Raw genomic sequence first — 18128 nt, 5'->3', positions numbered from 1 at the left:
CTTACAGAAGCTTTTCACCAGTGTAATGTCATATGAGTGGAAATTTTGGCAGGAAGTAGTCCAGGCTAGGGAGTTTTTATACTCCAGATTCCACTTATTCCTAACAGTTTAGCATTTCACTTTAAACGTGCACAATTCCCAGTAAGCTTATGTTATGCCATGACTGGAAACAAAGCACAAGGCCAGATGCTGTGTGTTGCAGATGTGGACCTTAGTCAGTTGCTTTGCACACAGCCAGTTTTATGTGGTTCTCTCCTGTGTTAGTGAAGCAAACAATTTATTCATTCATCTCCCCAGTTATACTACTTTTAAGTGTTGTACACAAAGACGCTTTATACTATCAGTAATGAAATGATACCTTCCACGATCCGCAGCCGAATGTGACTTGGAGGGCATCTCTTTGTGGTTTTCTAGACTCTGACACAGCAGAGTAGTGTGTCCCCTCAGACAAAAAAAGGTTCTTGTTACCAGCTTTACCGGGGATGGCAGTTAAGTTGTTTCCTGCAGCTTCTGGCTGGTAGGGTGGTGCGACTTGCTGGTATTAAGGTTGGGTAACGGTTGTGGTGCCAGGTTAATGAGAGAGGGAGAATCTAGTATCCCTACATAATGGCATATCTGCAGCTGAAATTTGAACATCACAGCCCTAAACCGTACTGATTTATTTATTTATTTTTAAATCAGTAGACATGAAAAATGATCCACCCTCATTGTTTGATGGTCCTCTACATAGATGATGCATTGGTAGTTTCTGATAGCTGGGGAAAAGATATTTATGAATAAATTGGCTGACAAGAAAGTAAGCAGTAGGCCCGTGATATCTATCATTGAAATCAGGAGTGCAGATACAGTATGGCTCCACTATTGGAAACATGATTATTGTGTAACTGAACTCTTTCTTTGCATGGAAATGTAGTGCACAACTCTCGAGGCTTCTCCATGTAGGTTATACAACTCAGAAAATTTTCAGGGTAATAATTCGCAACCATTGTCCATACAACATAACCCTACAGATCGAAACCGTGTGCTACACCATGACTTGAGGCTGGAACCTCACCTTTCACAAGCAGTGCTATTCATGAGTCACACTGAGATAGCTCAGTGGGTAAGAGCTATGCCCATGGAAGGTGAGGTTCTGTGTTGGAATTTGCCCAGAACTTTCAGATTGGCACACACTCCACCGCATAGTGAGAATTTATTGTGTACCCCAAATTGTATCACCTTACCCCACAACTCTTACCTGTGCAGAAAGCTCCTTGTAAATTTTTCCTGTTCTACACTCCCAGCTTTCGCCAAACGTACATTTTTGAGGTAAGAGCGATCGATTGGAGCACATACCAGCAAGTAATCAGAATAAATAACAACAAACATGTTGACTATCTGTGTACTATTTGCAGTCACAATATTTTGTTTTGCTATCTGAGTTCAGCAGTGTGTTTTGGAGCTAAAATTCAATTTTTAGTTACCACATATAAATTATGTGGAATAAACATGATTTACTTTTTCACCTAGCAGTATATCAGATGAGAGAGCTTTTAATTTTGGAAAAATAGTAGGTCATAAGAAATTATGTGAAAAAAATTCCAGGCTGGAATAATGACAATATTATTAAAAGGATATAGTTCCTACTCACCATATAGCGGAGATGCTGAGTCGCAGATAGGCACAACAAGAAGACTGTCGAACAAGAAAGCTTTTGGCTAAGGAATAGTTCGTTGTAATTAGACACCCCCCCCCCCCCCCCCCCGCCCACACACACACACACACACACACACACACACACACACACACACACACACACACTGGTTGCCGATGCCATAACTGTGAATTTATGACAATTATTTCCATTTTGCCACAGATATTTGCCACCTGCAACAAATAAAAATTGCCACATTTGCACTTTCATTTAATGAAAGTTGACATTTTCTTTGTGTACTGCAGGAGTCAAATCACAGCTGGCCTTTTATAACTACACAGACATTATTTGTACACTTACAGCTGTTGTTAAGCAATAACTGTAAAATATTACTTGTTATTTTAAATCATGCATAGAGATGAAATAAATTAAAACAGTGCAGAGCAGATGAGTGGCAGGGGATGGAAAGACTGTGGAGTAGCTTGGTTACATGAGTGTGTGAATTAATGTTTGGTACTTGTCGCAGAGAAATTACCTGGCACACATTGGCCAAAAGGTGTGCCAGCAACTAAACAGTGACTGCTGTGTAGTATAACAGTTTAAGACTTTTCTGGGTAAGAGGTAACCTACAGAACACTATACTGTCTCAATGTTCCACCCCAGGACAAATTTGCTGTCTGTTTAAGGGGCATAATGAAAAATGCCATTACTTTCAGAGCATTGTGTTCATAAGCATATGATTATCTAATGAAAAAAGTATTTCCTTTGGACTGCCATTCAATACACCAAAACGGACAATACTATTTAAGTGTCAACCAGACATTTTGAAAGAAGTACTAGGTTCAATTAAAGATAGGTCAATAACATTTTTACACAATTTGAAGCAATGGGATTTGATGAAATGAACATTGATAGTTGTATGAGCTATGATTCATCCAACAGTATGATATTGGGACCACACAAGAATGTTCGTGTAGTTGCGATACAAAATTTATTTTCAAAGTGGAAGTTGCCAATATATTAAAATGCTGATGTCACAATGACAAGTGATTTATTACAGCCAATCATAACACAATTTCAGGGAGTTGTAGTTTTTATCATTTCTGTTACATGTGATAAGGTAGCAAAAAATTCAAACGTGTGGTAACAACTTCGTGTATCCTTTTCTAAGACAATTTTTGTTAAATCAGTGGACAATGAAGGAAAATTGAGTACCAGATTTGCGACCGTGCGGGGTAGCCGCGCGGTCTAAGGTGTCATGTCAAGGTTCATGCGGGTCCTTCTGTTGGAGGTTAGAGTTCTCCCTCGGGCATGGGTGTGTGTTGTCCTTAGTGTAAGTTAGTTTAAGTTAGATTAAGTAGTGTGTAAGCTTAGGGACCAATGATGACCTCAGGAGTTTGGTCCCATAAGATCTTACCACAAATTTCCAGTACCAGATTTGCTGAAATTATTCTGAAATCATTTTATTTGACAGAGTCACCCTGCCTGATAGTACTATGTGTACAAAGACATTAATAGACAATCTCCTGCTCACATATCATATATCAGAAGCTCCTGTCAATGTTAGGGATGTGCATGTCAGAATGGCTGCACAACTATTTTCACGTCACATATCCTAAGCTGTGGAATATATTCTGCATAAAGATTATGGAGGAAACATCATCAAAGTGGTAAACGAAGGTTTTTGGTCTGTCGAACTCAGGTACATTCATCAGCAGGCACCTCTGAGAAGTGGTTATGGTATCAACCTCAGAATTCGAAATTTCTCTGAAAAGGTTTTTGAAAATCTGTTCAGTTGTGCAAGTGGGGGAAAAGGAATATTCACCCATTTCAGAAAGGATTTCTTACTTCAGTAAATTAACTTTTTGGTCTTTTCATAGATGTGAAAAATACCCAGGCTACCCACACTGTGACTGCCAGACTGAATTAAGATTGTCTTGAACATTTGTTTTCTTGAATTTGTGGTCTTGGTGTATTTTCCAGTACAAACCAGAATTTGCTACTAATACTGACTGGCAATATCACTAATATACTTTTCCCTTGATGCTCCCATTGCAGAGAACAGATCAGCTTTCTGCCTCTGAAAACTATGCAGAAGAAACTGTGTGAGAATTTGAAAAATTTAGTTTATTGTGCAACAAAGTAACTTAAATTTAATGTCAAAGTACTACAGATTAAGAAGACAACATGAAATTATTTTTGTTTCTTCTCAGTGAGCAAATATTTTGCATTGTTAATGTGGGGTAGAAACCCAAGCAGCTTTAGTACAATCCAGATTTCCCAAAATCAAAAGGAAAATAATTGATTTATTTGTCAGAACAAGAACTTTTGTCTGTTGCAGGTATTTAAATATAAGATCTAATTTAGATAAAATGAAGTGCGCCTCAGAAAAATAAATCTCTAGACTGCATTGTCTTGGCAACTTTGAGTTGAATGTTCTGCATCAATGTCATAAAGAAATTTTTGTTATCAGTCTCATTATGTCCTCTGAATATGTCAGAACTAAATTCACATGCAAAATTCTAACATATTCACCGTAGTTACAAGCTTAAGTCATAAATACTATTGGCGATCATATGCAGCCAGGTTTGGATAATGGCAAGTATTGTCAGTACTACTTCTGCTTAGTGTTTTTCTCTTGACTGCTTCAATTGCCAATTCTTTTGACACATCTGACACCTTTCCAGTGAGATGCTCAAAATGAGATTAAAAGACGTGTGACAAACTGTTTTTACTGTCTCCAATCCACACTAGCAAAGTGCACAGCTGCTCCCATACTGGCCACCAGATGATGTCACACATTACTGACTGTGAGTGTGTACATACCTGAATGACGTACCTTCGTACTCTGGGTATCTAAGGTACACATAATGTGGTGAGAGGATCACTTGTCAAAATATTGTGCTCTTTAGACAGTGATAAGCAGAAATACACCTGTGGACTGTTCTGTCGTCAGGCTTATTGTTTATTCAGACATAAAACCATGATATGTCACCTCCCACTTCCAATTTTTCCTTCTCCTCTTTGACTTTAAAGAACGTGTTACCATGAGCAAGGAGAAAATTATTTTGTCTTCTATCGGAAGTCCAGATAATGGTGTCACATTCTGTATATTGAGCAGCTTTGTTTGTTGCATTTATCAGTCTCTTTATTTTGTACTTAATTTCATAGCATTAATGTTTTTGTATCACAGTCTAATCAGTAGTATTACCAAAACTTGTGTAAATTTTAAGGTCCACATGTGTCTAGATGGACAGTTCTGAAAAGTAACTGCTCAGTATTTTGAGCTTGTGGGTGGCTGACAAAGTGGTTTGTGACTGCAATACATTGTAGATGACCTTAAGTGGGAGAAGCATTGATAACTGCCTCAAAATATATGAGGAAGCTAAATTGTAACCAAATTGAGACACTTTTTAAGTTTACTGCTTACAGATCAAAACCTTGAGATTCTTAATATATGAAGTAACTTAGTAGTTCTTTTTTAAGGCTGCAGAATAAGAGGCCTGCCTTTTTAAGTGTTAGAAAAAACAATTAAAGAAAATGTTTTTGTGTGTAAATTGTTTTATTGTTTCTCAAAATATTCATCTTTAAAATTCATACAGTTTTGCATTCATTCAAATTAATTCCAGAAATATTTCCCCCCCTTCCAGTATCAATACCTTGGAAGCACGATTTTAGGAGGATTCATTAGCTTCTCGAGTGGTGAAATTCACTTTACACTTATTTTTCATAGAGAATTAAAAGAAGTCACTCAGCAACGAATCATGTTATTTCATCCAGTGAGATGTCAGTTCAGTTTTTTCTCCATAACGTAGTCAGTTGTTGATGTATTGTGAGATAGCTGACATTGCCAGGACAGGGAGTTCTGTGAACTTTTCAATTGTGGTAAACAGTTGTATAATAGTCAGCGTTAACTGTTGCTTTAGGGGATAGAAAAGCAGTTAATACTTGCCCGGTGTAATTGAAGAAATGAGTGGAGAGTCTTGACTTACTTCAGAACACTCAGTTTTGTCTCCTATTACAGTGTCATGTACTTATTTTACATTTCCTCCATCAAGTTGTTCGAATGTTTCCTCATGCCATTTGATGCAAGCCCATTTTTTGTGTGGAACTGCTGAACATTCATGCAAAATTGAACATACTGCAGTCTTCAGTATAGCTAAAGGCACCTCTGTCTCATGGTAAGTCATGTGCCAGTCCTCCCCAGTTCTGTTGTACATGGGAACAACACTTTCCAGAACGATGGCAGTTTTCAGTCAGTCTTCACAAAATTTTCCACTGACAGAAGGATTGCAATGGGGGAAATTCTGCTTACTAATTTCTAACAGTAGCTTTTGAGGGTGATTGATTATGAAAAGTTGAACTGAGTGATTTGAGGCACTGTTCTTGAGTTAGACCATTACGAAAATCATCAAATGTTGCAATAACTAAAACCTTTATGTGAAATTTCACCTTTTTTTTGCGATGCTTGCCATGTCTAACTCATTGTTAAATAAATTACTTGGCCAATTTCTGAGCTGTAGAATGAAGGCTTTCACGACCGGGTGACATGGCTGTTGATATACTTTCCGGGATGTGAGGTTGTGGTCCAGGGAACTTTTCTGCTCCTTACGTTTCGTCCAGGACTGCGCCTCTGAAGAAGTCCAGCGCAGTCCTGGACGAAACGTAAGGAGCAGAAAATTTCTTGGACCACGACCTCACATCCCGGAAAGTATATAAACAACCAATTTCTGAGCTGCCATTGTTTTAACAGTAACAAAGGACAAATTAAAAAATAGAAATGTCACATCTAGGTAGTGTTGTTTGAAAAGAACAAACACTGAACAGGCACTTGTAACTAAACTCTGACAATGTTACAGTTAATAGCAATTGTGGGGTAGGATGGGGAGAGAGATTGTTAGGACTTAATATCTATTTTCACGTTTTTCCAAAGGATAGGGTAGTTTAGGTTACACAAACAGAAGTTAAAGCAGCCTCTGCTGATAGCTTGGTTTATTCTTGCTTACCCAGCAGTTAATGGGGCAGCTTAAAACTGAGCACAGGTTCCAAACTATGGGATAACTTGGTATTTTTCGTGTAGCCAAAATATTACTTAAGTACTGACTCAAAATTGAGTTCCAAATCTTTGGTGTTGCAGCCTGACACTTACCACCAAATCAGTGAGATACCCTGTGTGATCCTTGTAGTTGCGATTTTTCCTACTGCTGTATTCTTACTTGCTTTGCTTTTTTTGTAGAGTGATACGTTTCCTGTGATGCTATAATTTTTCTCATATTGTATGTAGATATTTCAGCATTTAAAATACTGTTGTTTTTCAGGGTAAAGATGGTTGCGAATATTCTTTGGGCCTGACACCCACTGGAATTTTGGTATTTGAGGGAACACAGAAAATTGGACTTTTCTTTTGGTGAGCAAAACTATGCTTTAAATGACAGTATAGCAAAATGACAGATTTAGATTTTTCTTTTCATGCCTAATAAAAGATTTTCGTACTGCAGATGTCATTGTTTGCAGAATGAACCAAAATAAGTAACTTTTTGATGAAGGAGAGAAGTTTTTTCATGTTTTTTGTTTTTGTTTTTTAGGCCCAGGATTGGAAAACTGGATTTCAAAAAGAAGAAGTTGACTTTAGTTGTTGTTGAAGATGATGATCAAGGACGTGAACAAGAGCATACATTTGTTTTCAGGTGAATGATTATGTCAATGTGTAGTTTCTTAGAAAAGGATGACTGGGTGTGTGTGTTTGGGGGGGGGGGGGGGGGGGGGAGATGGGTGGCACACCTGTCTTAACTGAACAAGGTGGCAGAATATTTAAACCATGGCAAAGGAGTAGGGTAAAAATGATTTCAGCCGAATAACTATGGTGTATTTCCTGCCTCATCCTTGTGCACAAAGTTCTGCTCTTTTTTTGTTTTCTTTTACATATTTTTCCTCACCTATTACATTTTGTTGTCTTCCCATGTCTTCATTTTTTTCTATGTCCCTTGCTGTTTGTTTTGAGCTAATCTGACACCTTCATCTTGTTAATTGCTTTCTTATCATTGTTAAGCCTATGCAGTTATGTGGTTATTGTCTTTACTCGATTTCCTGCACTGTAAGTTTCTCCTAGAGTTTGAAGCAATTTTTTTTCTCCCCCACCAGCCTCAGCCCTCCTTACCCCGTTCTATACTACCTTTCTTTTTTGCCCGTTATAATTTCTGGAAGCTAGAGATTGTGCCGACATTCTGTGTTTAAGACCTCTACCTCAGTTTTTCTTTTTTCAGTATCTGGCAATACAGTTTAAAACTATGAATATTTCGGAAGAATTAGAGAAACACACATACAAGAAATTTTCTGAATGACTTAGTGAACAAACTGATCCAAAACACAAGCCCTACTTTAAAAATTGTATTGAAATTTTCGACAAAGAGAGAGAGTGAATGTATGAAATCACAGATAACACATATAAAACAAAGTTTAACCAAATAATATCTACCATCCCTGTCTCCCAAAGATGAAACATCTGTAAACATACAGCATATAAAGATACCAACTGAGACAACTGTCAAACAATTATCACAAACAATTTCGTATTGTAAAATCCAAGTGATTACAATATTATTATTTCATAAAAGACAGCTCACAGTTGACTCTTGGATGCCGTATGATCTTCAGCTCTACCTAGATGTAAGTAAAATAGTAATTTATAAAAATGACATTATTGATCATAAGTAAGATGTAAACAAGATTCGCTGTTCACAATATTCACAGGTGCACTGAAAAATGCAAGCTGCTTGTGCAGAAATCTCTAAATACAAGGTAATTGGGTTTACATTGTAGCTAGTGGAACTGATTTCTTATAAAACATTAGTGAATGTTTACTAAGAGTTCTGTACATAATCATGGAACAATAGCCAGTGTGGAAAAATAAACAAAAAGCTCAAATTGGCATTTTCTATCGGGGACTAAAACTGGATAATAAATTGCTCAAGGACATGAAAAAATTACTAAAATAAATCTGTTTAAAAAGACAACTAAACATACTTTGTAACTAATACTTACTATTCAGTTCAAGATTACTTTGAGGACTCAGAGTAGGGGGGCAAAAACAATGACAACAACACCACCCTCTCATGTTACAGTACACGATAACAATGTTACACTTTTACATGAAAATGTGTCAAGAACTACAGTGTATGATAGTAATGTCTTGTCATTTCCCTGAGCTGAGCATCTCACTCATATCATATTTCAAGTTGTACAATTAAAATTACGTATGACCAAAATAACATTGTACAAAAGAGACCCACCAAATGATACAGTGCGTTTGTTAAATCACTGACTTCACATTGTTCACCCTCTTTGTACAGCCGTCCCAATTTAGGTTTTCATAAATCATTTCAGGCAAATACTTGATGGTTCCTTTAGCAGTGCTGTGGCTGATCACTTCTCCTACCATCATAAAACATATCTACATATACTGTGTGTGTGTGTGTGTGTGTGTGTGTGTGTGTGTGTGTGTGTGTGTGTGGGCACGCGCGTGCTAGAACTGTATTTGTTCATTGTATTATGATGATGACAAACCCGAAAATGAGACAATCCTTGGGTTCATAAATAAATACAAGGAATCAGCGAAACAATGATTTGTGTTGACAGGTTACATAATGAAAAAGCCTGCAAACATCTCTGGAAGTGTGCAGTAGAACATCATGCATTCTTCAGATTAAGAGTTCCTGTGAAAGGTCCATCAGCTAGACAGAACTTTTTCAGAATGGGCTCTCGATTTAGATACAGGTAATGGTAATAATTTTCTTTTGTGCATTCATTGTTTTTATAAACGTCAGTGACATTGATCTTTGTACTTAATCATTTATTTCAGTGGAAAGACCGAGTTTCAGACAACTCAGCTTAACAGAGCAAGACGAACTGTGCAGTTTGAACGCCGCCCGAGTCAGCGCTATGCTCGGAGACAATCTCACATTCTGAAAGAGCGTCAGAAGTATGCTATCATTGTTATGTACTGTTCATATATTAATTATGCCCATCTTTCCTCTTCTGGAAGGTGGTAATACTTTCACTTTCATAAATTATTTTTGGATACTTTATGTTGATGTAACAATATTAAGTAAACAGCAATAATACATTTCAAACAGTGTAACTGTTATGCTTGAGATACTATTGATTCTGTTTTTACTTCTTGAATGATCTTATTTGTTAAGAGCACAATAAATAAGAAAGGGTCTAGATGGAATAGGGTTGAATGCACGCACATGTGGATATGAGTATGTAAAGAGGATGTTGTCATATAACATTAGTTATTATAGAGCTGCAGAGCAAAAGACGAGAAGATTGCAAATGACATAAGATGGGGTATGCTGGTACTCCAGACTTGGCAGTCTCAAAGAGATTTACTAGAAGCTGGCTAACTGAGTAAACACAAAACACTGTATATTTGGAAATTAAATAGGTGAGCTATGTAAACAGAGAGTGTAGAGCACTGGCAAAATAATTGTGGTAATACCAGTTGTGGAGACAGTCCTGAAGGGTTAAAATATATACAAAGAAAATTATCTCCAAAGTGAAACCACAATATTATATACAAAAGAAAATAATATACAATTTGTATGTACCAGGAGAAATACACAGCAGACTGAAGCACATGTACTGCTAAACCCCCCCCCCCCACACACACACACACACATACACCTAATTCAGATATTTTTAATTGTATCTTACTTTGCTTCCAGGAATCCTGCAGCAAATGAAGACTCGAATTTAAAGCAAAATGAGTGTGGCAATTCTTCTCTTTATGACTCAACTGTATCAGGAAAAACAGAGAATGTATCTGCACTCATAAACACAAGGGATGAGCCTACAACAGATTTCCAGTCACTGGGCATTTCAGCCACTACTGCTGAAATTACAGTGCAGTCTGCAGATGTAGCAAAACCTAAAAATAGTGCAGGTAATAAACTGGTTAATTCTTTGTGCATATTATTACTAGCATTAAAGTAATTTGTAGCAATTGTATCCCCATGACAAAGGTTTTTTCCTAGATTCAGAGTTTTTATGTCTAATATTTGTAACAAAAAGTCACCAACATTTTACTTTCATTTCTGTAATTATGTAAAATTCTTTACTTTTATCCATCTTCAAACCAATGGGCCATTTGCACTGCACTACTATTAAAGTTGTTAGCTCTCGTATTTTGCAAGCTGTTTGGTCTAGAAGTGTTCACTTGGGCTTGCCCTTTTATCCTAACTGTTTGTTGTTTTAAGCCACTCCATTGTCAGTGCTTTCATAGTTCTCACTATTTCAACCTCATCTTCTCTTACTTTCATGTTATTTCTTTTCTAGCCATTCCTGCTTTGCAATTTTGCAACTTCTAATTTCCTGCCTTTCTGTAGTAACTTTACTTTTAATTTACATTTCCAATAAATTATGGCCAGAATCCACATCTGGTCCTGGAAATGTTTTGCAGTTTAAAATCAGTTTTCGAAAACCTTGTATTCCCATTATATAATGTGTATCAAACCACCTGGTGTTTCCTGGTCCCTACCACATATACAAACTTCTGCCATGATTTTCAGCTCGAAAATCTACAACAGTTAAATTGTGCTCTGTGCAAAATTCTACCAAGCAGCTTCCCTTTCACTCCTTTCTTCCATCCAAGTTCTCCTATTAGTTTTGCTTCTCTTGCTTTTCCTGCTATCAAATTCCAGTCCTCCATCACAATTAAAACTTCTTCTCCCTTAACACAATGAATAACTTCTTTTAATTTATCATACTTTCCTTTCAGTTTTTCCATACTCTGAAGAACTAGTAGGTATATAATACTTGTACTACTGTGCTGGGCACATAGCCTAGTGCCTATCTTAGTTGTGATGATTAGTTTATTTATATTCATATTTTCATTACTAGACATTTAATTGTTGTTGTGGTCTTCAATCCGAATACTGGCTTGATGCCGCTATCCATGCTACTCTACCCTGTGCAAGCCTCTGTATCTCTGCATAGCTATTGAAACTTGTGTATATTTGAACCTGCTTTACAGATTCTACCCTACACACTTCCTTCTATTACCAAACTGACAACTCTTCGATGTCCTAGAATCGTCCTATCAACCGACCCATTCTTTTAGTCAAGTCGTGCCGCAGATTTCATTACTTCCTCATTAGTTATTCAATGTACCCATCTAATTTTGAACATTTTCGTGTGGTATGACATTTCAAAAACTTTTGTTCTGTTCTTGTCTAAACTACTTATCAGACATTTTTCACTTTTGTAAAAGACTACACTGGGTGAGTAAAATACCTCTAGAAAAGACTTCTTAACACTTAAATTTTTTCTCAGTGTATGCTTTTCTTAATATCGCCAGTGTTCATTATTTATCCTCTCTACTTTGGCCATCATTACTGATTTTTCATACTTCCCTTTCAAGATGCCGTTTGTTTCAGTCAACTGCTCTTCCAAGTCATTTTCTGTCTCTGACAAAATTACAGTGTCATCTACAAACTGCAAAGTTTTTATTTCTTCTTCCAGAACTTTAATTCCATTTCCAAATTTCTCTTTGGCATCCTTCACTTCTTGCTCAGTGTACAGATTGAATAACATCAAGGACAGTCTGAAACTGTCCCTTCTCAACCATTGCTTCCCTTTCATGTCCTTTGACTCTTATCTCTGCAGTCTGATTTCTGTACAACTTGTAGCTAAATTTTGCATCCTGTATTTTACCTCTGCTACCTTCAGAACTTTGTAGAGTGTATTCCAGTCAACATGTTCAAAATCTTTCTCTAAATCTACAAATGCTATAAACAAAGGTTTGCCTTTCTTTGGTCTACCTTCTAAGATATGTTGTAGAGTCAGTATGTTCCTACATTACTCTGTAACTCAAACTGATCTTCCCCAAGATCAGTTTCTACCAGTTCTCCCACTCTTCTATAAATAATTTTTCAGTATTTTGCAACCATGATGGATTAAACTGATGGTTCAGTAGTATTCGCACCTGGCAGTACATGTCTTTTTTGGAATAGGAACTATTACATTCTTCTTGAAGTCTGAGGGCATTTCGCCTGTCTAGGATATCTTACACACAGCACAATTCTACTTTTACAATTTTCTGTGGTTTATGCTTTATGAAAAAATGTTCTTGGAGAAAAATCTGACATAATTGACATTAAATGATGCTGACATGGCACTGGAATTCGAATAGTGTTTACAGACATTATGTGGTTCACTTTCATGCAGGGCACTCTGCTCAGCACGTCTGAATTGTGAAAATCGGAACAGTTTGTGCTTTATCTCTTATCATTGCTCAGTATGATGGCTGGTGGGAGTAACCAGATTTGTTTAAATAAAGGTATCATGACAAGTCACCACTTGTAGTGCTCATTGATACCTATGCCTCTTTGCATTGAAGACGCATTTTGAGAATTTAGTCTTGTTGTCAAGTGCAAATATTTATGTCAGTATTTTTTGTAGTCTCTCACAAAAAAACAGTGTGAGTGATAGTTTGCATATGTGTGATTTTCTGCAAAACAGCTTAATTGGGGGAGAGACAATACATTATAACCTCAAAAAGATGGCTTCATTGCAAGAGACATAGAACAGCGCACATGCTAACACCTCGCACAATATTTAATGTAAATATTTGTGCTTGACAATGAGAGTAAATTCTCAAAAGTGCCATGCTAAGCTTTTAAAAATATTTAACTGATACAATGTGTCATTATTTAAATAATGAATGACTGTTACAGGCTTTCCAAAAACATTGATTGTCATGTATGAAATTAAATCGAGCATTTCTCCTTCCCATGCAGTTAGCAGTTACAGTTACAATAGCAGCTAAACATAATACAAAATTCAGGTAACCTCTTTTAGAAAATAAACAAGTGCTGGAGATTATTTTGATGTCTATTACGTACATATATCATACGTAATTTGTGAAAATGAAAAGGAGGATTCTGTACGTAGCTTTCACCACTTAAAATGTTATTTCTCACATTTTACATTTTCCCACTATTTTTTAAAGTCCCTTGACAAGTGTAAAAGTGGCATCTCACTGTGTTAGGTGGAATAGTTTCATCATGCCTGGATCTCCCAAGGGTCATGATAATTGGGAGAGTGTGTTGTCTACTCATGGGACATTGTTTCAACTTGGGTCTTTCAGCTCTCTTTCATATTTTTCTCGTAATATCTTATCTCCCATCTCATCTTCATTTAGTTTCTCTCCCCTTTATACAACATTGTCTTCAAGTTTATTTTCCTTTTATAGCCCTTCTGTACATTCCTTCCATCTTTCTGTTCTTTGTTTAGTATGGGCTTGCCATCTGAGCTTTTAATATTCTCTCTTCTCGAAAGTTTCTTTAATATTCCTCTAGGTGGCATTTATCTGTCCCCTTTTCATGCATGCTTCTAAAGCCTTGCATCTCTGATCTCGCTGTTCCTTCTTTGCCAGTTTGCACTTCCTGTCAGTCACATTTCTAGATGCCTGTATTGCATTTAGCCTCCTTCATTTACTGTGTTTTTATATGTTCTTCTTTCATCAGTTAGATTCAGTATATTGTGCATTATCCAAGAATTTCTGCTGGGCCATGTATTTTGCCTATTTGATTCTCTGTTGCCTCACTTTCTCCTCTTGCACTCTAAAATGAGAGATTGACTTTTTTAAAATCACCCTACCTGCCGTTTAACACACTGAAATTTTGAAGACTGATCTGCAGGGTAATTTCACAAGCCTTATCATGCTGTATGTTTCCAGTTACAGGAATGCTGCCAATTCTTATTCCTTTAAACTACTTTAAAGAATATTTTCCATATCACTGAATGTTAACATGCAAATATTCTTCCTTTTGCTTCAGAGAGATTTCTAGATTTGGCATTTAAGATCAGTTCGTTGTTTTTTAGTGGACCATGAAATAAAGATAGTGCCAGATTTTACTTCTCTGTCATGTGAAAAAGTTTAACATTACAATAGTTGTGAGCTTTTGCTGAATTGTAGGCATTTTATGTTTACAGACTATATCTCTTCAAATGTAAAACTGACAAATTTGGCAGTAACAAAGGTTACATTTCACGGCTCGTGCTTCGTAACTAAGTGACCATGATGTCAGATCACATTACCGAGGTCACATTGTTGACAGGGCAGAAATCCCTTTCTAATTTGTTAAATGGATTATCTGGTATCACTACAAAGGAAGTTGAATCAGTGCCCAAAAAAACTATGATCTATGTACATGTTGATCAAAGGAATTGATTACCGTATGTTTACTGTCATCGCATGACACCAAGTACAACCTCCATTAAATACATTCACAAATGTGAATATGGACAACTAATAGCTGTAGAATGGGATGACAATGAAACGTTGTGCCAGACTGGGACTTAAACCTGGATTTCCCACTTACCACAAGTGGTTGCAATACCATTTTGTTATCCATGCACAGCTCATGGCCAGACCCAAGCTTCCATACTGTCATCAACCGTGCGTCTACAACCTGTACTCATACATTCACTTACATATATTCCCATACAGGAGAGATACTTAACTTGAAAGTCGCTCACCTGATGTCAACGCATAAATATGATATTGCAGTGCCGGGGTATTCCAGTTTACGATGCAAAGTTCCTTTGGAGATCCACTCCTGGCTGTGAGTCTTGCACGACTAGCCAAGTAGTAGAGCAATCACTCATGATAAGTGGGAAACACTGGTTGATGGTCGTCCATATTTGCAATTGCAAGTACATTTAATATATTTCATGATGGCTGTAGTCACTGCAAACAGGCACTGCAATATCGTAAGTACAATCTGTGTGAAAGTGATAGAAATCTGAAGCTTACTTGGTCAGGTTAAAAACTATGTAAAAGCTGGATCTTAATTTTCAGAATGTTTCATGTTTATTCCCTAAAAGCAGACTTTTTCTTAAATCTAGGAGGAATAACATAGTTCTTATGATAATTTCACCGGGAACAACAGAAATATTAGTTAAAAGTGGGATTTCCTTAAAAGCAGATTTCTTAATTCAAGATTTTACTTTCAGAATGTTGCCCCTGCTACTACTGAAAAAGGCTGCTGCTGTTGCTCTTCAGGAACCACATTTTTGTTTTACCTCTCCATAGATAACCCTCCAATGTGGTAGCACTTGTGATATGACTATCTCTATCTCAGAGGCACACACAAGCCACTCCACCACTTCAAGGTCCATCGTTTGTTTGGGGGGGCCGGGGGGGGGGGGGGGGAGGAGGAGCAGCAGCAGCAGCTCCTACACATTATTGTTATTTGATTATCCTATAGTCACCTGACCAGAAATCCTTTTCTACCTGCCATCGTACTTCATTAATATCCACTGTATCTAACTTCAACCTATCCATTTCTCTTTAGCTCATGCTATGCAAAGTAGAACAGAGGCCCTCCAACCATCTACAACCTGAAAGAAATTTGCACAGATGTTACTTAGAAAATAAAAATAAGCTGCACAAAATTTTTGCTCAATATGCAAATGAATCATAGTATTAAGAGGCATCCATTGGAGGGCTGCTGAATGTTGTGCAAGCTGCATGACACTTTCGGACAAATTTAGGGTGGTTTAAAATTAAACTGCAGTGGTAGTGGTAATGTAAGAGAGATATCTGGATTGATTGCACAACTTTTAGTTCTCTTCACACTGTTAAAATTTCAAGGCTTAGTCATTTAGTGTTTTCATTTTGCGTGAGGTCAAAGTTGGAGGAAAATCAATCACCATGTTTTCAACCATTTTGTGACTGCAACAATTTTTTAACAAAGTAACTTACAAACCATTTCGTAGTTCTGGAGAAGTTACTAGTCATCGATTCTACCAACCACAGCAGATTATTTGCGAATATTCCAGATGTTATTAATACATAATCATTCCATTAAAAAACTTCTTTATCAGATTTATGCATACTTTTGTGTCATATTGATAGGTATTTTCACCTTCTTTTTTCTTTATTTTTGTTTCATTTGATGAAGCAGGTTTTTTGCACTAGAAAAGGATCTCCTCTGGAGAAGGTGAAGAAATGAGCTTTAGAATAGTACTGTCACATATACACGAGAAACTTACAAATATTTGTGCGATAGTTCCACTTTTTAGTCAACTATGAAATAGCTTTGAAACAGTTTTATTGTTTTTACTGATAACAGTTCACATAACACATTTTCATTTCAACTGCTTTCTTTGGCTTAGAAGGAAGTTACTACCCTGATGTTATATGAAAAAGGTTTTTTGTCCTAACACTACTAATTTAAGCTTTCTAGTATTTTTTTAAATCATTCTGATTGAAACCGTAAATTCAGAAGCTATGCATGATACTGACCAACTTTTTAGAGCAAGTGTTAACATTTGCAAATTTCATCAGTTGGTGAAACTCACATTTTTTCTGCATTGCTGGTCATTAGAAATTTGCTGTACAAATGTAGCTGGCTTAAACTCACCACAAACTGCAATCAGCCTACACGTATCACTTCGTACTTGACAAATCTGGTACTTTGTGTAGTCTGTGAATCTTATGTTGAAACTTGGACGTTTTTGAGGAGAATGACCAAAACTTGGCAGATATGAGCTGTTCCTTTTTGCAATTTCTATTTGTTCGCTACCATCAGCACTTGAGGTCTTTGAGGAGAATAACAGAGCAGAAAGTTTCTTGTGAATCTCATTCTGGCATCTTGGACATATTTTTTGTGAACTTACATAATTCAAATGCTCTTGCTTTATCAAGAGCATGTAAGCCCTTTTTAATGTCACGATCCTCTGTTGCAAAACAATTGCTGGAATGCTTTTGCAAGAACTCCAGTTTTCTGCTGATGTACATCTACAGAGTGGCAAGTTAAGTGTTTATCTTTCCATGTGTTTTTCTTGTGGTATATTTACTAAAATTTCTTGCATGTTTTTTTTTTTTTTTTTTTCTCTTTATGAGGTTCAATCTCACGTTTTTGTAATGGTGAATTCATTCAGTCTGTAGCACAATAGTTGCTCAGCTACATAGCTGACGGAGGCATCAGCATCCATTGGTGACACACCAAGAGGGTTGCAAGTTGCATATCTGGGAATCTGCCTGTTTTTATAGTTTACTTCTGTAGTTAGTCTTGCTAAGATGGTCAGGATGTGTGCATGTCGTGTGCAGATACAGCGAACCTGGCCGCAGTTCGGAAATAGCTGAATGCGCTTTCAGCTACAGTCAGTCACCTTCAGACTGCTGCCTCAGTGTATAGGGGTGGCAGAGATACTGGTGCATCATGTGGGACACCTCACTTGTCACTTGTTTTGCCCATGGGCTCTGCTTCCGAGGTACCTCCTAGTGTACCTAATGTAGTGGATCCGCCCTACAGCAGGCAGAGGGCTAATAAGGCAGCTGGCTGCTTGGTCTCACACATTCAACCTGGGGGTGGACAGATGGCCACTTGTTCTGTAGGGTCCGAGCAGTCACATGGGTGTGGCGTTACCAGTTATTCGGAGATCCAATGTTAGGTATGTTATGGAGCCCTTAGGCAGATAGTGT

At 37.1% G+C, this 18128-nt stretch overlaps 1 protein-coding gene across 1 annotated transcript in view; it reads left to right on the top strand.

Moving 5' to 3' along the window:
• The window catches only part of LOC126299519 (band 4.1-like protein 5), a 145623-nt gene that overhangs the window by 55689 nt on the left and 71806 nt on the right, over window positions 1-18128 (top strand). The window contains exons 7-11 of the mRNA XM_049991486.1: window positions 6952-7040; window positions 7219-7320; window positions 9269-9406; window positions 9492-9611; window positions 10360-10577. Of these exons, the coding sequence (XP_049847443.1) occupies window positions 6952-7040; window positions 7219-7320; window positions 9269-9406; window positions 9492-9611; window positions 10360-10577 (667 nt within the window). The remainder of the gene's footprint in view (window positions 1-6951; window positions 7041-7218; window positions 7321-9268; window positions 9407-9491; window positions 9612-10359; window positions 10578-18128) is intronic.

The sequence above is a fragment of the Schistocerca gregaria genome, chromosome X, assembly GCF_023897955.1.
Source record: "Schistocerca gregaria isolate iqSchGreg1 chromosome X, iqSchGreg1.2, whole genome shotgun sequence".
Lineage (NCBI taxonomy): Eukaryota > Metazoa > Arthropoda > Insecta > Orthoptera > Acrididae > Schistocerca > Schistocerca gregaria.
This window is presented reverse-complemented; position numbering and strand designations above follow the sequence as displayed.